This window comes from Chiloscyllium punctatum, chromosome 2, assembly GCF_047496795.1.
Source record: "Chiloscyllium punctatum isolate Juve2018m chromosome 2, sChiPun1.3, whole genome shotgun sequence".
In the NCBI taxonomy this organism is placed as follows: Eukaryota; Metazoa; Chordata; class Chondrichthyes; order Orectolobiformes; family Hemiscylliidae; genus Chiloscyllium; species Chiloscyllium punctatum.
This window is the reverse complement of record NC_092740.1, coordinates 112,833,825-112,858,887: the sequence shown is the minus strand read 5'-3', so window position 1 is coordinate 112,858,887 and position 25,063 is coordinate 112,833,825. Positions and strand designations below refer to the sequence as shown.

Genomic DNA, 25,063 nt, shown 5'->3' with positions numbered 1-25,063 from the left:
TTGTTAATCCCTCGTTAAAAACAAAACAAAATAGAAATGTTATGGCCTCCTCAAACTACCACACCATTCTGTAAAATTAGAGCCAAATGTCTTTAACGCCATTCTCCTCTTTTGTCATTGTACATTCGTTGATACCCTTTGTTGACCTCATGCTTAAATATACCTCTTCTAGGAAGTAAGTTCCAAAGTGTGACAGTCCATTTAAGGAAAGAAATGTTGTTCCCCTCAGTTTAAAATGGTTGACTTTTTATCCTATCACTTTGATCTTTTGCTCTAGCCTCCTCAGCCAGTGGAAACAATCTCTCCTGTATCTAGCCTGTCAAACCCTCTAAGAATTTATAAAATGCAGAGAATATTCACCACTCTGGATTATCCTTCTTCCTCATAGAACAGCCCTCCAGTCCTGGGAATCAATCTAATTATTAAGGGCACTTCTCTACGTTAGTTGGCTTGCCAAGTTACTTCAAAGAGTACTGAGAATCTGGAGATGCATGAAACTAAACTCCTGTAGTCATGGGCTATTACTTTCTTTCTGGGGATGTTTGGAATCTCACAATTCATCATCATTTTTTTTTGAGGGCTTGTGAGATCTATTACAATTAGGCAGGCTTGAATTTGAACTCTACCTCTGGATTGATGACCCAGTAGCATAATCATAGGCTTCTATACCTTTAATGCTTTTGTGTTCAATATTGTGGAAAGCACATAATTAGTTGTGAGTGGGTTGGGGGTAACAGGGAATGCTAACTCTGAGTGGTGCGGAATTCTTTTTAAAAGGCACAGCTGCTGTAACAATGAACCAGCATACTTCAAACTGATGTACGACCATTACCACTTCATGTATCCATGGGTTTGACTTTCTCATGGGGGTCATTCTGAGTAGGAACATACAGACTGTGAGCCTTTTTCAGTGGCATGCTCTTCTGGAATATTTACAACCTTCAGAGAATGCATGTAGCTTTAACAGAAGACTGTGTAATTTGTTTATTGAGTATTTCTCAATCAAATAATTGCAGGTACTGTGAAAATTAGACTGTGGTGCACTGAAAAATGAACTGTTGGTGTAGCAATAGATCAGAAACTACTGATTAATGCCGTCTGTTACATGTCATCAAAGATTTGATGCATTTCTGGTTGAAGGATTGTAAGTAAAGATTCATACTGATACAGCTTACTTCACTGGTCAAGATCAGAATTTTGGGGGATTTTAATAGTAACTTGCAGAAGGCCATAGTGAAATATTATTTTTTTTGTTATCACATCCCAGCTTGGTCTGCTGAATAGTTTTTGTTTCAGGCAGCGGTTTCATGTGCTTTATTTCAGGGCATTAGCTCTTAATTGTGACGCCGTGCTCAATGACGAGGTTGGTGCCGAAGCCAAAGATTGGAAAGCTGGGAAATCCGTCCGGGTTGTCAGGAGTTCAAAAGGTCGGAAAGTTAGCAAATACGCACCGGAGGAAGGCAACAGATACGATGGGATTTACAAGGTGCTTGTTGATTGGCGCTCACACATTCACAATCCAATCCCAGCACAGATGTGATTGCATTGCATTGCTAAATAGCCAGTTAACTCCGTAGCGCTGAGTTTGAACTCTACGACTTAGTCTCCAACATCCCTTACTTTTCCTGTTTGTGTCCCTTCAGTAAAGTTTTCAACCCTGCCACAGCCTCACAACAGTTCTCATAAAGGTAATAAATTGCATCCTGCGTGACCCTGATAATGGTCTCTTCTCAAACTCATTGTGACCTTTGACACAGTTAACCACACCATGCCCCAACACCTCTGCGCAATCTTGTGGCTATTTCCAATTTTAGTCATAGCCAGAGCCCCATCTACAGTAATTTCTGTTCATGCTTATAGAATCGTAGAATCCCTACAGTGTGGAAGCAGGCCATTCGGCCAATCGGGTCTGCACTAATCCTCCAAAAAGTATCCCACCCAACCCTAGCCCCCTGCCCTCTTCCCTATAACCCCACATATTACCCTGGCCAATCTACCCACTGTACATTATGGAAAATTTACCGTGGCCAATCCACCTAACCTGCACATCCTTGGACCATGGGAGGAAACCGGAGCACCTGGAGGAAACTTATTCAGACTCTCAGACAGATCAGCCATGATCGCAAATAGCTGAGGAAGCTTGAGGAGCTGCGAGGTCCATTCCTGCCCCCATGTCCTATATCCTTACTTGCAATAAATCTCATTCACCCATTACCCATGTGCTTCTGATCTGCATTAGCTCTCAGTCAAGCAATGCCTCAATTTTAAAACTGTCAACCTTGTTTTCAAAGCACTTTGCCATTCCCTATCTCAGTAATCTCCTATCACCTGACAGTTCTCTCATATCTGCATTCCTCCAATTCTGACCCCTTCTGAGTTTTAATTACTCTACCAATAGTTGCTGTGCTTTCAACTGTAGTGCTCTCAAATTCCGTCCATAAATCTCCTTCACCTCAGTTCCTCATTTTCCACCTTCAGGACGAGCTCCCTTTCTTTTGGACCACCTACCTTAACAGTTTCTTGACAGAATTTGTCCAGTAATGCTCATACAAAGTGCCTTGTCCTGTTCCACAATGTAAAAGGAGCTGCATGAATGCAGTTTCCCATTGCCTTGCCAGGCTGTCAACATTGTACACAGCAGACATGTAGTTGACCTTAGTTTTCAAACATTTCCTTCCCTTGTTTTAATGATTTCAACTGTTGCGATATACAAATGTGAAAAAACATCCACACATCTATTAAATATTCAGCCAAATGTCAATATTGATACACACTGCCAGCGGTAGTCTATTTCCATAGTCCATGAGTGGCACAGTGGCTCAGTGGTTAGCACTGCAGGTTCACAGTGGCAGGATCCTGGGTTTGATTCCACCTGTCTGTGTGGAGTTTGCAAATTTTCCTCATGCCTGCATTTCTTCCAGGTGTTCTGGGTTCCTCCCAGTCCAAAGGTGCAGTCTAGGTGGATTAACCATGGGAAATGCAGGGTTACAGGGATTGGGTAAAGGGGTGGGTCGGGGGAGGATGCTTTTCGGAGGGACAGTCTGAAGTTGAAGCAGGCCATTTGGTCTATCCACAATCTTTATGATTCTAATTCTTTGTGGATATGTTGAAGAATACGGCTGGTATCAGTTGCAGTTATCTGTGGTCATTCTCCCCTCCCCTTCATCGCTGTCTTTCTCCAAAGCATTGAAATATCCCTTATAATCCTGCCAATAAGGATTATAAAAACTTCTGAGTTGGATGAGGCTGACTCACTCACAGACTTTGCCTCCTTTAACTGGTCCCTAATTGTCGCTTCCAGCAGTGATGTATCACCATTGGGAATTCACCACCTCTTGGGAGGAAGTTATGGAGTCTCTGAACACCATTTGTCATTGCTTCAGGAGTGAAACCTGAGGAATGATGTCTGCCCACATGTTAAAAACTGTTGAAAAAGTGGGGAGAGATAATCTGAATAATTAAAGACCAGTTTGCTTAACATTGGTTGTGGGCAAATGATTGGAAGCAGTTCAAAGAACAATATCAATAATCATTTCAAAGCTGTAGATTAATCAGGGAAAAGTCAACATAAATTTGTTAAGGGAAAGTCATGCCTGACTCGATTAACTGAATACTTTGAGGCATGACAGCAGTGCAGTGGGTGATGTCAACATGGATTTTGGAAAAGTTTTGATGGTGTTCTACATGATAGATTGGTCAAAGTCCTTCAGTTCCCAGGAGATTGGCAGATTCAATGCAAAATTGGCTTAGCAATGAGAAGCGAAAATTGGCAGGTGTGTTTGCAATTGGAAAATTGTTTCCATTGGGATTCCACAGAGCAAAGTACTGAGGCAAAAACAGAAAGTGCTGGAGAAATTCAGCAGATTTGGCAGCTCTGTGAATTGAAAAGCAGAGCTAGCATTTCAAATCCAGTGGCCTCTAGCAGCTAGGATATAGTAGTAGTTTTGCTTACGATGGGGGGTGGCTGGGGTGGAGAGGTGGGAGAAAAGAGTGAGATGACATATGAAGATAGCGCCCAAACAGAAGGAGGGAAGAAAAGAAGCAGACAAAGCAGTTGATGATAATAAGCTGAGGAAGAAGTGAATGCTGAATAAGTGACAATGAGAACTGTGAAAAGTTGAAAATATGTTGGCTGTGCTGGGAACAATCCAAACAAAACAGGACTTGGTGATGTGGGGTAGATAATGAACGAATTTCATCCTCCGTTCTTTTTCATTTAAAAAGCTCATTAAGAGTGGGCCTTGCTGCCCTGTATCTCTGGATGTGGTGCTGCAAAATGATGTGAGACTTCACAATCAGCATGGACAGGATGGGCAGAATAGTCTCCTGTGTTGTTAACTGTGAACTTCCTTGATCTACAATGTGCCTCTCTGGGGCAACGCATTGATGCAGCACTTCTGTTTCCTCAACAGTTGCTTGTACTCACTATATACAATTAAACAGGTCGAAACATACCTTGATAGTAATGACAAACATGACAAGCCAGTTTTCATTCGTATCTTTTTAAAAATGTGCAATAAAGTTAACTAGCCATGTTGTAGCCCGTTGAGTCAAAAGGCTTGGTTTTTTTCAAAGCAGCTGTTGGATGAATAGTTGAGTTTCTTGCCACTACTTTGGTGGACAATATGATGAGGAATTGCTGAAATGTTTGAAACAAGAAAATGTAGAGATTGTACCAAGAATGCAATGTACTAATCAGACTATCGTCCTAACCTAGGTGGTGAAATACTGGCCTGAAATTGGAAAGTCAGGTTTCTTGGTGTGGCGCTATCTGTTGCGACGTGATGACGTAGAACCTGCTCCTTGGACTCCAGAAGGAAAGGACAGGACAAAGAAGTTAGGGTTGAAAATGCAGGTTGGGGCTTTGTGTGTTCTGTTTTTATTGCTGTAGACTGTTACTAATAAAAAGATTCAGCCACTATTTTAATTCCGTGTAATTTTCCGTGATAGTATCCTGAAGGATACCTGGAAGCCATGGCAAATAAGGAGAAAAAGGGCAAGAAACAGGAGCGGACCTCGATCGTGAACAATTGTAGAAGAACAACACAAAAGAGGCGACAGGAAAATGGTATGTTCTGCAGTCATTGAGCTTCATGATCCTAGGGCAAGTTGTAAACATCACATTTGTTCTTTAGGAATTGACTGACAGGTTCAGACAGTACGTTTGGATCAGCTCAGGCTTGGCGGGCCAAAGGACCTGTCCCTGGGCTGTAAATTTTCTTTGTTCTTCTTTGTTCTTTATCGCATAGGCTTTCCCTATGATGGTCATGTGGATCAGGTTTTAATAAAACACTTGTTGGATTTGAAATCCTGTGCAGCGATAAACAAACTGGGACAACGTTGTCTCTCTTTTTAAAACTAATCTGTCATTAAGTGGAGATGTTGGAGGAAGGGGGAAAGCGTTTCTTCATGGCACTACAGAGACTACACAAAGCTTTTGACAATAGGCAGTACTGCACGGGGAGTGTGAGGGGATGCTTCCTCATCATAGGAGTGCTGAAGATGGGAAGGAGTTGACATTTTACAAAGAACTTAGTCTCATTGTTTTTGTTGTCTGATATAGCCAGCGCTGCCACCGTGACTATGCCACCACCTCTAAAGACCGCAAAGCCTTCTCAGGAAGATGCTGAGGGAGAAACTTACCAGCTCACACCACAGCAACAATGGCTGATCAGAGAGGACTGCTTGAATAAGAAACTTTGGGATGAGGCACTTGCCTCTCTTATGGAAGGCCCGGTACGTTTCCAAGACAGGATTTACCCAAAAATATATGTCTGTCTTCGAATGTTACGCTGTTAGTTCACAACTACTGTTTTTGTTGTTCCTCCACGCACAGAAATTCTTGAGGAAGACCGAGCAGATCTTCATGTGTATTTGCTGCCAGGAGTTGGTTTTCCAGCCAATCACAACAGAATGCCAGCACAACGTTTGCAAGGTGAGTCATCCCAACTGCCATGTCACTGGGCTAGTGACTCCAAGAGTCAGACTAATGATCGTGGGATCAAATCTCACTATGGCACTGGTGGAGGATAATTTCAATGAATAAAATCTCTAATTGAAAGCAGAACTCTATGATAGTGACCATCGCAACAGCCATCGATACTTATCTGATTTGCTGATATCTTTTAAGGATGGAAGGTGGCTGCAGTAGGATGCGACAGTTGGCTTCAGAATTTCTTGGGAAAGTGAGGGGGGTAAAATTAGTTTGTGTTCCTGGCGCTGATTCCATAATAACATTTATTGGGTAGGCAGTATAGGCTTCCACAATGATGCCCGTTATCATCAAATAATTTATTACTATTCTCTGTAAGGGTTCACCTACCAATAGTGGTAACTGGTATGATTTGGTTTGGTAAATTGGAACAAACAATCTCAGGAAGCAGAGAGAAGAACTACATATCATTCTATTTTAATAAGAAATGACCTGCATTAAAATCTATTCTGTGTGATTATAAGATTGTACACAGTAAGTACGTTTGTTTTAAAATTTCATCAGCTTGGAGAACTGATGTCAAGGTATAAATACCTTTTGTAAAAATGTCATCCTTGTGAAAATTGAATTCTCTTTTGGGTTGGTGTGATCCACTCATCAAAAACATGTAAGCTCTAATATAGAATTGTAGAGTCACAGAGCACAGGAGCGGACCCTTCGGCCCAACTCATCCATGCTAACCAGGTTTCCTAAATGGAACTGGTTCTATTTGTATTGTAGCTTGCCGGCACTGTTCTTTTGAAGCTGTACTGAGTTCGTAGAAATTGGGCTTGTCAAACAGGCAGCCCGCAGGCCATAACGTGTCAGATTATGACTGTGTATGCAGCCCATCACAGCTGTGTACATGGTCCATGAGGCTTTGGATCAAGACCCATGGATCTGATGAGGAAGTGGATTTGAAAATTGCTGTAGAACTGCCTGTCCAATCCCCACATCTGCTTCTGTTAGGCTCCGCAGTGAGCAGGATTGTGAGAGAGTGGAGTGAAGGCACACCAGGAAGTCCACCATGTGGAAAATGTTCAAGTCTCACAAGCTCAGGGGAGTATTGGAGGGTGGGAGTCTTTGAGCGTGGGTGAGGCTGAGTGAAACTGTGTGTGTGTGTACACACACGTTGGCTGAGGGTGGGAGGGTTCTGGTGAAGGGAAGAAGTGAGAGTGCTGGGGCAGAGAGTGAGAGGAAGAGTGTGACGTTCTGAGGGGGAGAGAGTATAAATGTGAGAGAGAGGCAGAGAGTGCAAGAGCACACAAAAGGAAAGAAGGGAGTGGGACATGCATGAGTGGGATGTGTTCTGAGAGGGAAAGTGAGGACACGAGTAGGAGAAGGAAAGATGTAGAGTGAACCTTGAGAGTCAGGGAGAACGCACCCCCCATCCTAGAATGTTTCCTCCTCCTCCTCTTCCTAAAAATCTGTTCATAAGGCAGGCTTGGGAGTGGAGGAGATCCCAGGCTAAAAGGCAACCTGCTTCCGATCACCTCTTTAGGTGAATTCTGCTAAAGTCAGCTTGGCAGAAGACAAGATTGGGAGAGACAAGATTGAAGTTAGTTAAACCCAAAGGCACAGCTCAGACCTGGTCCCCATTCCCTTCCATGGAGAAGCAAATATGGAAGGAGATCTTGGCTATCTGAAGGAATAATAGAGTAATAATAATCATAGGTTATTTTAACTTTCCAAACATAATTTGGGACTGCTGTGGTGTTAAGGGCTTGCATGGAGAGGAATTTGCTCAGTGTGTACAAGAATATTTTCTTATCCAATATGTTGATGTACCTACGAGAGCAGGAACAAAACTTGACCCTCTCTTGGGAAACAAGGCTGGGCAAGTAACTGAGGTGTCAGTGGGGGGTGCACTTTGGGGCAAATGATCAAAATTCAATTAGTTTTAAAATAGTTATGGAAAAGGATAGACCTGATCTAGAAGTTAAAGTTCAAAATTGGAGTAGGACCAGTTTTCATGGTATTGGGCAGGAAGTTGCAGAAGTTGACTAGGGGAGGCTGTTGACAGGTAACAGGACAGTTGGAAAATGGGAGGCTTTCAATATTGAGATAATGAGAGTTTAGGGCCAGCATGCTCCAATTAGTCTATAGGGCAAGGCTAGTAGGTATAGGGAATGCTAGAGATATTGAGGCACTGGTCAAGAAAAATGAGGAGGAATATGTCAGGTATAGACGGTTGGGATCAAATGAATTCCTTGAGGTCTATAGGGTGCAGGACGACACTGAAGAGGGAAATTAGGAGGGCAGAAATAGGACTTAAGACAGCTTCAGCAAATAGGGTTAAGGAGAAACCAAAGAGATTATACAAATATATTAAGGGCAAAAGAGTAACTAAGGAGAGAATAGAGTCCCTTAAGGTCAACGAGGATGTCAGTGTGGGGAACCACAGGAAATGGGTGAGATACCAAATTAATATTTTGCATCAGTATTTACTGTAGACAAGGACATGGAAGCTAGGGAGCTTGGAGAAGTAAATAGTGGGAAGCTAGAGAAGAGATCGCTGGGCCCCTTGCTGAAGTATTTGTATCATCGACAATCATGAATGAGGTATCAGAAGACTGGAGGGTGGCTAATGTGGTGCCATTATTTAAGAAGGGTGGTAAGGAAAAGTCTGAGAACTAGTCAAAGTCAGAGAGGGGTTTTTTTTCAGACTGGAGGCGTATGTGCAGCGATATGCTGCAAGCATCAGTGCTGGGTCCAGGCTGTTTTGTCTAGTGCATCAGAGGTTGAGGTGTGACCTTATATAGGTTTTTAAGATCAAGAGAGGTATGGATAGGGTAAATAGACAAGGTCTTTTCCCTGGGGTGGGGAAATTCAGAACTAGAGGGTATAGATTTAGGCTGAGGGGGAAAGATTTAAAAGGGATCTAAGGGGCAACTTTTTTACACAAAGGATGGTGCATATATAGAATAAGCTGCCAGAAGAGGTGGTGGGAGCTGGTACAATTACAATATTTAAAAGGCATCTGGACAGGTATATGAATAGAAAAGATTTAGAGGGATATGGGCCAGGTGCTGGCAAATGGAACTAGATTAATTTAGGATATCTGGTCAGCATGGATAAGTTGGACCAAAGGATCTGTTTCCGTTCTGTACATCTCTATGACTGTATTTATATAAATAATTTTGATGTGAATATAGGAGGTATGGTTAGTAAGTTTGCAGAAGACACCAAAATTGTTGGTGTGGTGGACAGTGAAGAAGATTATCTCAGAGTACAACGAGACCTTGATCAGATGGGCCATTGGGCCAAAGAATAGAGGGTTTGAGTTATAAGGAGAGGCTAGATAAGCTGTGTCATATTTGACTGGTGTGTAGGAAGTTGAGAGGTGATCTTATAGAGGTTTATAAAATCATGAGGGGTATAAAGTGAACGACTGTGTCTTCCCTCAGGTTAGGGATTTCAAGACCAGGGATATATTTTTTAAGGTGAGGGAAAAATTTAAAATTATATGTGGGTCAACATTTTTCCAGAAGTTGTTCACATGTAGAATGAACTTCCAGAGGATATGGTAGATGTAGTTACAGTGACAACATTTACTAGACATTTAGATAAATACATGAATAAGAAATGTTAGGAGGGGGATCCAAGATGGCGGCATCCTATTAGGATCCTGTTTGCTGGGCTCCACGCCACAACATCGACAGGACAGAGCTAGAACCTGTCCCATCCACATTACTGAGAGTAAAAACGCAGTAAAAGAGCTAAAGAACCTGAAAACCTCACTTACCTTTGTTTTTATTGCGGGAGAATGCCAAAGAAAGGAGGAAGCTCGCCAAGGGTCGGAGCCACGGCCTAGTCCACTGAAGCAGCGGGCTTGCTTACTCACCAGACCCTGGTTGAGGAGCTGGCCACATCTCGCGAGGTCCTGGGGAAGCAGATTGAAAAAAAAATCAAGGAGAAGCTGGCTCCAGTATCTGCTATGCTGCAAGATCTGGGGAAAAGGACTGATAAAGTCAAGCGCCAGGCTGCAGGGGTAGAGGCAGAGACTGACTCCTCCAAGAGCCGGATTGAAGCCCTAGGAAACACAGGTGGACCTGGTTGATTTCGAAAACAGGGACCGAAGAAAGAACCTGTGTGTTGTTGGTGTACTGGGGGACGGAAGGTGAGAAACCAGTGGAGTTTTTTGAGAAGTGGTTCCCGGAATTCCTTAGTTTGGAAGTTGCAAAAGGAAAGATAAAGATTGAGAGAGCCCACCAGGTCTCAGCACGAAAGCCAGGTATGGTCCAGCACCCCCGCCCTGTCTTGGTAAGATTCCAATGTTATAAAGACAAACAGAGTCATGGAAGCTTCCAGAGCCCAGGGCAGGGATCCTAGGACCTTAGTATGTGAGGGCTCCAGGGTCATGTTCTTTCAAGACTTTTCGGCGGCTGTGATCCAGAAAAGGAAGACCTACGACAGTATCAAGAAGAGGTTGAAAGAGTTTGGGATCTAGTGCTCTAAGATATCCAACAGTGCTTCGGATTAATTATAACGGATCTATACATTTATTCGACTCACCAGAGAAAGCGAGGAACTTTGTGGACATGCTTACTTAAGTCGGATGAACAAGTCGGCATAGAGGACAGAGCTGTTTGGGTTTGTTCTCCTTTAGAGAGGATTTGGTAGACTCTCTGTTGGTAATAAGTTGTGTTAAATTGTGCTCAGGATGTATAGAGTATTTACCTTTAACCTCTAAGCTAAGTTATACCAAGGGATGGGTGATATATTTATCTCTAACTAACTTGTTTATAGTACTAATCTTGCTTTTGTATTTTTTCCTACTGGGTTGCCAGTGTGTGTGGCCCGACTCTAGCTGGTAGGAATTGAGATGGTGTTTGGGATGGTTAAGTAGGGTTGTGGGATGTGTAGGTGCCCCCTCTGAATGGAGGGTAAATTACTCTAATCAGTGCCTTTGGTAATTTTTTTTGTGTATCTGTTTTCGGTGTATATATTTTCTGTAAGTTTTGTAGATTTATTGGCTGTAGTTATTTTAGTTTATGTAGTTTATGGGTTTTGTGGATTTTCTTGCACTGAAGCTCAGCAATCTATGGTTCGAGTTCTCCCTCTCTGGAGTCTAAATGGTGCTGTAGAAGGTTATGGCGAAGGATGTGTTCAAGTGGTGCACCTGGAACATTAAGGGGAGTCACTGGTCAAGAGGAAGAAGGTATTTTCCAGTCTTAAAAGAGAGAGGGTGGATGTTGACTTCTTGCAAGAAACACCTAGATGATGCAGAGTATTTGATACTGCAACAGAATGGGTATGACCAGGTTTAATTCTCATCTTTCATTATGAGGAGTAGAGAGGTGGCCATTCTTGTTAGAAAGAATCTCCCATTGAAGTTGTTAGAGTGTATTAAAGATACACACAGGAGATTTGTAACCCTTAATGCTCTGATACATGGAGAAGAATACAGCATCTTAAATGTTTACTGTTCCCCAGCCCACCCCCTTCAGTTCTTGACAGGTGCACTTCCTAGGAGAAAGTGAGGACTGCAGATGCTGGAGATCAGAGCTGAAAATTTGTTGCTGGAAAAGCGCAGCAGGTCAGGCAGCATCCAAGGAACAGGAGAATCGACGTTTCGTGCATGAGCCCTTCTTCAGGAATGAGGAAAGTGTGTCCAGCAGGCTAAGAGAAAAGGGAGGTGGGACTTGGAGGGGCGTTGGAAATGCGATAGGTGGAAGGAGTTCAAGGTGAGGGTGATAGGCCGGAGTGGGGGTGGGGGCGGAGAGGTCAGGAAGTAGATTGCAGGTTAGGAAGGCAGTGCTGAATTCGAGGGATTTGACTGAGACAAGGTGGGGGGAGGGGAAATCCCAAGGGATCCTTCCATATCCCCCACAAATTCACCTGCACCTCCATACACATCATTTCTTGCATCTGCTACACCCAATGTGGCCTCCTCTATATTGGGGAGACAGGCCGCCTACTTGTGCAACGTTTCAGAGAACACCTCTGGGACACCCGGACCAATCAACCCAACCACCTCGTGGCCCAACACTTCAAATCCCCCTCCCACTCCACCAAGGACATGCAGGTCCTTGGACTCCTCCATCACCAGACCATAGCAACACGACGGTTGGAGGAAGAGTGCCTCATCTTCCGCCTAGGAACCCTCCAACCACAAGGGATGAACTCAGATTTCTCCAGTTTCCTCATTTCCCCTCCCCCCACCTTGTCTCAGTCAAATCCCTCGAACTCAGCACCACCTTCCTAACCTGCAATCTTCTTCCTGACCTCTCCGCCCCCACTCCGGCCTATCACCCTCACCTTAACCTCCTTCCACCTATCGCATTTCCAACGCCCCTCCCCCAAGTCCCTCCTCCCTACCTTTTATCTTAGCCTGCTGGACACACTTTCCTCATTCCTGAAGAAGGGCTCATGCCCGAAACGTCGATTCTCCTGCTCCTTGGATGCTGCCTGACCTGCTGCGCTTTTTCAGGTGCACTTTCTAGACTTGTTAACCTTGCATCTCAGCATATTATCATAGGGAAGGGTTTTAATTGTCTAATAGATCCTAAAGTGAACAGATTGCCCAAAAGCCCCCTGATATCCTCTTCGCGATCTAAGCAATTAAGGGATTTGTGTGTTGAACTGGGATTGGTAGATGTTTGGAGGAGTCTTCACCTTACTGGTAGGGATATCACATTCTTCTCGAATACTATGCCCATACTAGGATTGATCTTTTTTTTGACCCCCGCAGCGCATTTGGACTCAGTGGTGTCATGTACAATTGGCAATATCACTATTTCTGACCACGCCCCAGTGTATTTAATGGTCAAGAGTAAGGATACTGTGGAAGGTTTGAGGCATTGGTGACTGGATCCCTTCATCCTCAAGGATAGCAAGTTTACTGAGTTCTTTTCTACTGAGTTCAGGACTTTTTTAGACGTTAATTCAGGCTTGACCAGTAATCCATCCATTCTCTGGGAAACTGCTAAAGCCTTTGCTAGGGGGTTAGTTAGTTCCTATTCTGCCAGTAAGAGATGGCAGATGGATGAGCAGCAATGCTTGCTCAAGACCCATCTGAAAGCAGCTGAAATGGTATACTTTGACAGGCCCTTGCTGGCTAAACTATAGAGGATCACAGTGTACACTGAACTCCATGCTCACACAGACAGTTAAGAGGGAACATACGTTTGCAAAACAAAGGTTGTTCGAGTATGGGGATAAGCCGGGCAAGTACCTAGTGTACCTTGCCAGGAAAAGGAGTGCCCCCCAAGCCATTACCTCGATCAGGGAGGACACTGGAAATTCAATTCATGATTCTAAAAGGATTAATGCAGTATTTCAGACATTTTACTCTGAACTATACTAGTCTGAAAGTTGTGAGGATGGGTGGGTTAGGGCGGAGTATTGTTTTCAGAATTTGGACCTTCCAAGAGTGACTGCTGAGCAAGAGTCTCTCAATGCCCCATTGTCAGAGCAAAAGTTGCAGGAGTCTGTGAGGCAGCTCCAGAATGGAAAGGCACCGGGTCCTGACTGGCTCCCCAGTGACTTCTATAAGGAATTTATAAGTATATTGTCGGGCCCGATGCTCAGTATGTTTAATGACTTGCATAGTCTTGGCCTCTCCCACCATCTCTTAAAAAATGGAAAGTCCTGGAGGATTGTGCTTCCTATAGGCCCGTTTCGTTTCACTCCTGAATGTCAATTGCAAAATCTTATCTAAGACTTTGGCACCAAGGCGAGAAATTGTACTGCCCTCCATCATTAAGGAGGATTAAAGAGAGTTTATAATAGGTTGCAGATCGTCGAATAATGTCAGGAGGTTACTTAACATGATTCAAGGATGTCAACAGAGATTGGTATAGGGGTTAGACACGAAAAAAGCATTTGACTGTGTTGAGTGGCCATATCTTTTTTGTAATTTAAAGCGGTTTTGCTTGGGTGAGGGCTTTATCAGATGGGTCAAAGCTTTGGATCATGACCCTCTTGCCGCAGTGCTCACCAATGGTGTGCGGTCAAGCAATTTCAGTCTGCATAGAGGCAGTCGACAGGGCTGTCCCTTATCACCGTTGCTTTTCACACTGGTAATTGAACCGCCGGCAGAGGCAATATGTAGGGATCCCAATTTATCCACTCCAGAAGTGGGGACAAAGTAACATAAGATTGCACTGTCTACGGATGATGTTCTTGTCTTCTTATCAAACCCAACAGTTTTAGTGCCACGCCTGATACAATATAATTTCTAAGGTGGTTTTTCAGATTATAAGACCAACTTTATGAAATCAGAGGCCATGCCCATGCGTGGTCTCCCTAGAATGCCTGATCCTGAGAGCGAGTCTTGATTTCCCTTTGGATGGTCACAGGAGGGCTTTCTGTAAGTAGGTATATTCCTTACTCCCATCTTTGATTGGCTATTTCAAGTCACTTTTGCCCTTTTATTTGACAGAATGAAGCAGGACTTTTGTCGATGGGAGGCGCTTCAGATCTCTTGGTTCGGTTGGATAGCCCTCGTTAAAATGAACATTCTCTCTGCCTACTGTATCCAATGCGAATGCTTCCTCTGCTTTTTACTAAGCAATTATTTAGAACACTGAATGACTGGTTCAGGTCCTTTATCTGGTATTGCAAGTGACCCCTAATTAAACTGACTAAACTGCAGTTACCTTACAGGCTGAGAGGGATGGTCCTCCCAGATATCAAAAACTATCAGTTAAGCTCGTGCTATCTAACATGAATGATTGGGCCCAGGGGTACTCTTACTCACTTTGGTTGGACATCGAAGCATCTCAGGGAGGAAAAAGTGAGGATTGCAGATGCTGGAGCTCAGTTTCGAGAGTGTGGTGTTGGAAAAGCACAACAGGTCAGGCAGCATCCGAGGAGCAGGAGATTCGACATTTGAAGGACTTATGCCTGAAATGTTGATTCTCCTGCTCCTCGAATGCTACCTGACCTGCTGTGCTTTTCCAGCACTAGAGTCTTGAATCGAAGCATCTTAGACAAGATACCCCTGTATTAACCTTTTGTATTTGGACAAAATGAGGACAGATAAGGAATATTGCCATAGCCCAATAGTTATTAATACTGTTAAAGCATGGAGGGCAGTGCATCAGAGTGAGGGCAATATTGCCAAAACATCATTCTTTACACCCATAGTTGGTATTCTGGGTTTTCAGCCAGGAATGATGGACTCAGGGTTTAAACAATGGGCAGCTAGGGGTGTACCTTGCCTGGGTGATTTATTTGAAGGGAATATACTGATGTCTTTTGACCAGTTGGCTCGGAAATATGGGTTGTCCAGTAGGGACCTCTTATGTTTTATCAATTTAGAAATTTCATACAGAAAGAGACCACACTTTTAACTGATTCTCATAGATCCGACATGGAAACGTGGGTGCTGAGTGCTGAGAGCACACTTTCTATTAGCAATGTTTATCATCTATTGGGAGAGAGTCCCTCAGGCGAGTATGGGAGAGGGAGTTGGATGTTGAGATTTCTTCTGAAGTATGGGAGGATATCTGGGAAAATGCAACAAAGACCTCGATTTACAACAGAACCCATGCCCTGCAATTGAAGATTCTTCACAGAGTCCACTTGGCTCCAGACAGCCTTTCAAAATTTAAAGCGGGAGCATCTCCAATGTGTCCTAAATGTAAAATGAGTATGGGCACGCTCAGTCATTGGCTCTGGTCCTGCCACAGGCTGCGGATATACTGGAGTGCTGTGGTAGGCCAAATAGAGAAGGTCTTGGGGACAGAGGTCGAGATGGACTCGGTATCTCCTCTTCTTGGCCTTATTAATTCACAAAAAAAGGCTTTTCAGTATCCTTATCTTTTGTGCAAGAAAGAATATTCTGTTAGGGTGGCTGTCTGAAAATCCCTGGAGCTGTCAGGCTGGCGTAAACTAGCCATGGAACACATCCCCTTAGACTTTCTCACAAGTATGGTGCACCATAAATCTGAGAACTTTTATAAGACATGGCAGCTCTTTTATAGAACATAGTACGTTACAGAGGCCCTTTGGCCCTCAATGTTGCACCGACCTGTCATACCAATCTGAAGCCCATCTAACCTACAGTATTCCATGTACGTCCCTATGCTTGTCCAATGATGACTTAAATGTACTTAAAGTTGGCGAATCACTACCGTTGCAGGCAAAGCATTTCATACCCTTACTACTCTGAGTAAAGAAACTACCTCTGACATCTGTCCTATATCTATCACCCCTCAATTTAAAGCTTTGCCCCCTCATGCTCGCCGTCACTATACTTGGAACAAGGCTCTCCCTGTCCACCCTATCCATCCCTTTGATTATCTTATTTGTCTCTATTAAGTCACCTCTCAACCTCCTTCTCTCCAATGAAAACAGCTTCAAGTCCCTCAGCCTTTCCTCGTAAGACCTTCCCTCCATACCAGGCAACATCCTAGTAAATCTCCTCTGCACCCTTTCTAAAGCTTCCACATCCTTCTTATAATGCGATGACCAGAACTGTACACAATACTCCAAGTGCGGCTGCACCAGAGTTTTGTTCAGCTGTAGCATAACGTCATGGTTCCAGAATTCGATCCCTCTATTAATAAAAGCTAAAACACTGTATGCCTTCTTAACAACCCTGTCAACCTGGGTGGCATCTTTCAAGGATCTGTGTACCTGGACACCGAGATCTCTCTGCTCTTCTACACTACCAAGAATCTTACTATTAGCCCAGTACTTTGCATTTCGGTTACTCCGACCAAAGTGAACCACCTCACATTTGTCTGCATTAAACTCCATTTGCCACCTCTCAGCCCAGCTCTGCAACTTATCTATGTCTCTCTGTAACCTACAACATCCTTCGTCACTATCCACAACTCCACCGACCTTACTGTCGTCTGCAAATTTACTAATCCCCCCTACTACGCCCTCATCCAGGTCATTTATAAAAATGACAAACAGCAGTGGCCCCAACACTGACCCTTGCGGTACACCACTAATAACTGGACTCCAGCTTGAACGTTACCCATCAACCACCACCCTGTGTCTTCTTTCAGCAAGCCAATTACTGATCCAAACTGCCAAATCTCCCACAATCCCATTCCTCCGCATTTTGAACAATAGCCTACTGTGCTGAAATCCATATACACCACATCAACCGGTTTACTCTCATCTACTTGTTTGGTCACCTTCTCAAAGAACTCAATAAGGTTTGTGAGGCACGACCTACCCTTCACAAAACCGTGCTGACTATCCCTAATCAAATTATTCTTTTCTAGATGATTATAAATCCTATCTCTTGTAACCTTTTCCAACACTTTACCAACAACTGAAGTAAGGCTAGCTCGTCTATAATTACCAGGGTTGTCTCTACTCCCCTTCTTGAACAGGGGAACCACATTTGGCATCCTCCAGTCTTCTGGCACTGTTCCTGTAGACAATGATGATTTAATGATCAATGCCAAAGGCTCGGCAATCTCCTCCCTGGCTTCCCAGAGGATCCTAGGATAAATCCCATCCGGCCCAGGGGACTTATCTATTTTTACACTTTACAGGATTTCTAATACCTCTTCCTTGTGAACCTCAATCCCACCTAGTCTAGTAGCCTGTATCTCAGTATTCTCCTCGACAACATTGTCGTTTTCTAGAGTGAATAATATCGAAAAATATTCATTTAGTGCTTCCCCTATCTCCTCTGACTCCACACACAACTTCCCACTACTATCATTGATTGGCCCTAATCTTACTCTCGTCATTCTTTTATTCCTTAAATACCTATAGAAAGCCTTAGGGTTTACTCTGATCCTATCCGCCAACAACTTCTCATGTCTCCTCCTGGCTCTTCTGAGCTCTTTCTTTAGGTCTTTCCTGGCTACCTTGTACCCCTCAAGCGCCCTAACTGAGCCTTCACACCTCATCCTAACAGTAGCCGCCGCCTTCCTCTTGACCAGAGATTCCACTTCCTTCGTAAACCACGGCTCCCCGTTCTACAGCTTCCTCCCTGCCTGACAGGTACATACTTATCTAGGACACACAGGAGCTTTTCCTTGAATAAGCTCCACATTTCTAATGGACTGCTTGGGTACAGATTTGTCTGCTATACTAATAAGAGCCTTTATATAGCCAGAGCAATCCTGTTTAATGAATCTGGTATCCAGACAGAAGGAACTACGAACATATGAATATGTATAAATTTATGTACTCAATGGTCAAGGGCTATTGCTTTGCTTCATTGAGCTGTGTTATCATCATTATTATTATTATTATAATTATTGCCATCATGATTTTTTTCAGTTAGTTATTTATTTATCTATGTAATTAGTGGGGTTTTTTTACATTGGTTTGAATTGTTTGGTTTTGTGTTTGTAATATTCAAAAATGTATATAAATAAAACATATATTTTTAAAAATTATTTGGAGGGATATGGGCCAAGTGCAGGCAGGTGGGATTAGCTAAGTTTTGGAACATGGTTGGCATGGAGTGGTTGGACTGAAGTGGTCTGTTTTCATGCTGTATGGCTCTATGATTCTGAGTGGCAGAAGGAGTTTAATTTAGGTAAATGTGAGGTATTCATTCTGGTAAGGCAAACTACAGGAGGACTTGTACAGTTAATGGTAGATTCCTTGGGAGTGTTGCCAAACAAAGAGAACCTGGGGTGCAGGTGCATAGTTCCTTGAAGCTGGAATCACAGGTAGACAGGGTGGTGAAGAATGCATTTGGCATGCTTGACTTCATTGCTCAGTGCATTGAGTATAGGAGTTGGGACATCATGTTGCAGCTGTATATGATATTAGTGAGACCACTTTTCGAAAACTGCATTCAGTTCTGGTCTCCTTGCTGTAGAAATAATGTTGCTAAATCTTTTCTGAACCTTTTCAAATTTACAAGGATATTGCTAAGGTTTGAACGATCAGAAGAGGCTGAAAAGGCTGGGGCTTTTTTCCTTGGAGCATCAGAGGCTAAAGGGTGACCTTATAGACGTTTATAAAATCATCAGGGGCATGGACAGGGTGAATAGCTAAGGTCTTTTTCCCTGGGTAGGGAAGACTAAAGCTAGAGGACCTAGATGAGAGGGGAAAGATTTAAAAGGCACACAGTCAGTGAATATAAGCCTAGCATACTTTTCCTTATACGACACCCATCTATTCCAAATATTAATCTGGTGAAACTTTCTCTGAACTGTTACCAATGCACTTACACCCATCCTTAAATAAGGAGACCAATGCTATATACTATACTCGAGATAGTAGGAAAAGAAATAAGGGGGAAGGAAATAGACAGCGAGCAACAAGTAACAGGTGAAGGAGGAGCACCCCAAGTAACTCCATCCTCCTCAACTTTCCCCATCCTTACTGAAACGGAGAGAACCTTTTAGGGACCTGATCCAAGATGAGTACTGCAGACCTGCCTGAAGCATTTATTCTATTCATAACAGATTGAAATTTTGAATTTATAGATTCCTTTATTCTCTCCCTCAGAGCTGCCTGCAACGATCATTCCGGGCCCAAGTCTACACTTGTCCTGCCTGTCGCCATGAACTTGGAAAGGATTACAACATGGTTCCCAACAAGATTCTGCAGTCCATTCTGGATCAGTTCTTTCCGGGATATAGCAAAGGACGATGACACTCAATTGCTCAGTCTGTCTCCTGTCTGCACACGTTTGTACAGGGGAGGGAAGGCCAGGGTAGGGGAGGAGAATAAAACAAATGTCAATAATGGATCAATCGGGCCTGAAGGTATACAACTTGAGACCATCATTTTAGAACAGCTAATGTTTCTCCCCATTTGGACCATTGGTAATGCTTCATTACACTGTGCATAATACAGCATATTATTCTTTTCCATTGACTGTCTGGTAACACCTAAGGTAGTTTCCTTTGCCAACACATAGGCTTGGCCTCATAACGTAAATGGTCTGATGCTAGACTCACATTTTTTTAAAAACTACCTCAAGACAGTGGAAAGGAATTTGTGGGGAGTTTTCAATCTAAAAGAAGTCCAGCTACACACTGCCTCTTTGAATCAATATTATCTGTGCCTGGTCCATAATGCTTGGTTTTGAAATGTAATAGCACTGAAAATTATAACTGATTTAAAGTAATTCTGTGGTGACTATCTCTCTCTTTACCTTGATTTTATAATGTTGCTATTTTGAAAAAAAAAGCAAAAATGTTTAAAAAAAATTTCAGCAAGTTTAATGGGCTTTCTTGTGAGGTTGCGTGTGTATTCTGTTATATTTTGAATGGTTTGACTACTAATGGCTTTTAAGGGTAATTATGTAACATTGTACCTACATTAGTGTTCAGTAATTTCTGTATTGTTATTTGCATATCTAAATGCAAAAGAAACAAAAAGCACTTCTAGTCAAACAGAATACATCATGTAAAGAAAATACATTTGTTATTACTGAATATGCCACTTTTAGTATTTTAGTCACACATTATATATATTATAACTAGATTATTTGTATGTGGCAATTATGTCTGTATCAGTGTTAAAACAATTCTAGCTTTGAGGGTGTGGGAGTAGAAAACACTTCATATTGTCATTTTGAGATTTGATATATATTCCTTGACCAGTACTTACCAATAAACATGTTAACATTTGAAATGTTTGTTGATTTGACTCGAGTAATTGGGATTCTGTATACTGGAATGCAGAAACAAAACCAGAAATTGCTGGAAAAGCTCTGCAGATCTGGCAGCATCTGTGGAGAGAAAGTAGAGTTAATGTTTCTGGTCCAGTGACACTTCATAATGAAAAGCAATCTGGTCTGAAATAATTTGAAATGGTATTTACCTTTGAAAATACTCTTTTTTTAAACTAGTTGCAAGTGCTCGAAATTAGGAGTAGCAATAACATAGAACCATAGAGATGTACAACACGAAAACAGATCCTTTGGTCCAACCTGTCCATGCCGACCAGATATCCCAACTCAATCTAGTCCCACCTGCCAACACCCGGCCCATACCCCTCCAAACGCTTTCTATTCATGTACCCATACAGATGCCTTTTAAATGTTGTAATTGTACTAGCCTCCACTACTTCCTGTGGCAGCACATTACACATACACACCACCCTCTGTGTGAAAACATTGCCCCATAGTCTCTTTTATATCTTTTCCCCCTCACCCTAAACCTATGCCCTCTACTTCTGGACTCCCCACCCCATGGAAAAGACCTTGTCTATTTACCCTATGCAAGCCCCTCATGATTTTATAAACCTCTATAAGATCACCCTGGCAACATCGTTGTAAATATTTTCTGAATCCTTTCAAGCTTCACAACATTCTTCCGATAGGAAGGAGACCAGAATTGCACGCAATATTCCAACAGTGGCGTAACCAATATCCTGTGCAGCTGCAACATGACCTCCCAACTCCTGTACTCAATACTCTGACCAATAAAGGAAAGCATACCAAACATCATCTTCACTATCCTATCTACCTGCAACTCTACTTTCAAGGAGTTATGAACCTGCACTCCAAGGTCTCTTTGTTCAGCAACACTCCCTAGGACCTTACCATTAATGTATAAGACTTAAGACTTGCTTTCCCAAAATGCAGTACCTCTCATTTATCTGAATTAAACTCCATTCCTCAGCCGAATGGCCTATCTGATCAAGATCCTGTTGTAATCTGAGGTAACCTTCGATGTCCACTACACCTACAATTATGGTGTTATCTGCAAACTTACGTCTTAAGTTTACATCTAAATCATTCATATAAATGATGAAAAGTAATGGACCCAGCACCAATCCTTCTGGCACTCCACTGGAAACAGGCCTCCAGTCTGAAAAACAGCACTCGTCACCACCCTCTGTCCTTTACCTTTGAACCAGTTCTGTATCCAAATGGCTAGTTCTCCCTATATTCCATGAGATCTATCATTCTAACCAGTTTCCCATGAGGAACCTTGTCAAACACCTTACTGAAGTCCATATAGATCATGGCTACCGCTCTGCCCTCATCAATCCTCTTTGTTACTTCTCCAAACAAGTCAATCAAGTTTGTGAGACATGATTTCCCATGCACACAGACATGTTAATTATCCTTAATCAATCCTTGCCTTTCCAAATACATGTACATCCTGTCCCTCAGGATTCCCTCCAACAACTTGCCCACCACACCACTGACATCAGGCTCACTGGTCTGTAATTCCCTGGCTTGTCCTTACCACCTTTCTTAAATAGTGGCACCATGTTAGCAAGCAGGCGCAAACACAACAGATCGATCAGTATCTGGAAAGGAAGGTTATGTTTAGGAGCAAACACCATCCTGAGAGCAGTGACATTCTTCTTTCAAGCAAAGCACCCTCTCATATTTCCCCCAAACCCACCCATAGATAATTGTTGTTCTAAGCCTTACAAGTTGCAAATTTGAATATTCAGTTCCTTTAGTGTGTATCTTAGATGGAAAACACTGCCAGTATTGACGCAATATATATTTGAGCTGTTGAATGCGATCAGACATACTGTTCTGTCCTGGATGATGTCAGGTTTCTGGAATGTTATTAGATCTGAAGTCATCCAGGCAACTGTGCTATTATATGTAACATGGGTTTGACATAAATTCACACGATGCCTTTTATCCCCTCAATTCCCTGTGAGACAACGTTTTCTGAACAACGATTTACTTGTTAATAGTGCAACTTTGAAAGGTAAAGCACATTAGCAGGTCTTGAACTTGCAAAACAATTGGTGAATTATTTTTAATTGAAAGACAGACTTGGCTTTTTGATGTGGGAAATTGAGACATCCGTATCAGGTTTCCCTCTTGCTGTCAGCATCTTGCTGGCACAGAGCGCAACATAGATACTTTGCATTTATTCTTTCATGAGATGTTAGTTTCACTGATAAGGCAAGCACTTATTGTCCATTCCTATTTGCAGTTGAATGGAATGGCTAGCCACACCATTTCAGAGGGTGATTGTGGAAACCAAACCGAGGTACTTCCCTAAGGGACATTAGTGTTAAGCCAACCACAGTTGGGGTATGTAAAATGACAACACAAACAAAAAAAACAATATTAAAATTATTTGGGTTTGGAAGTTGGAAGATACTTATAACTGTGGCTAATGAAGGTTTCTGAGCTCTTTATTAATCCCTTCAATCAAATGTGGATGAGGATGGTGATATGTACAATGGGAGCCTGTATATAATTGGGCAAACCTCTTCAGTGACATGAACGGAGAATTTCACAGTAAGTTTCTGTGTGGGCTCTTTGTAGAATCAGTGCTGGATCTGTTATGTAGATCATGAGCCTTTGCTGAGTTTACAGGAGATGAGGAAACTTCCTACCCAGGCTTGGTCAGAAGAATTAAAATATATTAAATAAGCAGAAAGCAAAACATTTGGTCATGTCAAATAATTGAATGCAGTCAAACTGATGCGACAGGGAGATCTAGGAAAATTGAACTTAGAAGCAGCCAGAAGAAGACATTTTTACTTCTCTCACTTCCCTTTACTTCTCTTACTTAACTCTACCTTTGCCATCTGCTGCTAAATAGGTAGTGCAAATCATGAGGACAAAGTCTTAAAAGTAGATGGCCAGAGACAGCACAATACTATGATTAATTTGACTATTTCGATCAATTCTCCAAGAAAGCAAATCACTTTTGGGAGACAGGATTTGAAGACTTTAATATCTGCAAATTGCTGCCATTTAACAGGAGCATGTCAGACTGAACTATGTTATTATACAAGAATATTTCTATCTCGTTGACATGTAACAGAAGGGCAAGTAGAACAACAGCCCTGTTGGTCATGAGCTTGGTCATGTCAGGCTTGAGAACCTTGTCAGCAACACTGTTTCTCAGTTGACTAAAGTCTGCCTTGCACACTGGAGCTGATGTTGAATGTCATCATTGATGTCTGCCTTGTTGAAAAGAGACTGTCAAGGTATGGAAATTAAACCACGTTATTCAGTGGCTCACTGTGCATCTTGACACACATGGAGTTGCATTGTGTTGTACAATGGGAGCAGGTAGCTTTAATTATCTTTGAGCCTGAGACTAAACATCCAGGACACATTTTCTAATACGCCTCCACGAACGATGGTTTTGAGCTCAAGCCAGGGTACACTCCGTGTCCTGTGTACTGACAGTGGTTGGAGTGGTCTTCATTCTGGGTTGGAGGCAGTGCAGGTGAACATTCACCCTGTAGAGAACCACCACCCTGGTGGAAGCTTTGTTGATATTGCAGGACAGGAATCTGTTCCAACTGGACGTTATGAAACATGGAAAAACAAGGAACTACAAAACTTGTGGACACTGCTGCAAATAATACCAACCCTCAGCCTGACTACATAGAGGTTAAATTCAGACAGTGGCCCAACATAAGGGTATTCAACATCATCTGATACCTATTCTGGGACAATGGTGCAGGGAAATTTAATTACCTCTCATCTGAACCTGATTTAGTCTCAATTGACCACCCAGTACAATAGTATTGGAACCTGGCTATTTTTACTTTGGTATATACCCATTGAGGAGGGAAATGGATAATTCAAACCTTTGTCTACCTAAGGGCTAGGTTATATTGCCATATTCCAAACAGTAGGAGAGCTATTCAAAATGACTGAATACTGATCAGGTTGTCTAAACTTTTTTCATGAAAAGGACTCTATTACTTAACTGACCAAACCTGGTTGAATTGTATGTGAAATACACCAAGGAGGATTAGGTCTCAGATAACCTGATCAACAGGAGAACCTTTGATGTGGTTGTGAGATGTTTGATATAGACTGCTAAATGGAGAGAAATAAATGAATAATTTTGCTTTCTGTGGTCGAGGAACAGCTTCCTTCAATTAACCTACCTCTTGATCTACTTGCTTGGGTTCCCTACCTCTCTTTATAAGATATGTTGGTAGCTTTGTTTGAATCAAAACAGGAGCTTTTTATGCATCATTGAAACAGGAATAGGGCAAACTTCTGCTATTCATTCCGATCTTATCCTTTAATAACGTTGTCTATCAAAAGTCTATCATTTTCAAATCTGAAATTTTACATTGACCTAGTTTCAACGTCTTGAAGCATTTTGCACGTTTTCATAATCCTTTATGTGAAGACTGTGCTTCTTAGTTTCTGCTTTGAATGAACTAGCTTTAATTCAAAGCTGATGTCCTCCCTTCCTTTATGACCTACACATGAGAGGAAATGGTTTTTCTTGATCAACTCAT

General features: G+C 42.5%; 1 protein-coding gene across 2 annotated transcripts in view; it reads left to right on the top strand.

Moving 5' to 3' along the window:
* Positions 1-20,494, top strand: part of LOC140487917 (E3 ubiquitin-protein ligase UHRF1-like) — a 186,002-nt gene extending 165,508 nt beyond the window's left edge. For both annotated transcript variants that reach the window (XM_072587355.1, XM_072587346.1), the window contains 6 exons: positions 1,324-1,486; positions 4,718-4,855; positions 4,951-5,068; positions 5,564-5,736; positions 5,837-5,935; positions 19,361-20,494. In XM_072587355.1, coding sequence (XP_072443456.1) covers positions 1,324-1,486; positions 4,718-4,855; positions 4,951-5,068; positions 5,564-5,736; positions 5,837-5,935; positions 19,361-19,507 — 838 coding nt within the window. In that variant the 3' untranslated portion in view covers positions 19,508-20,494. The remainder of the gene's footprint in view (positions 1-1,323; positions 1,487-4,717; positions 4,856-4,950; positions 5,069-5,563; positions 5,737-5,836; positions 5,936-19,360) is intronic.
* The last annotated feature ends 4,569 nt before the right edge of the window (positions 20,495-25,063 follow it).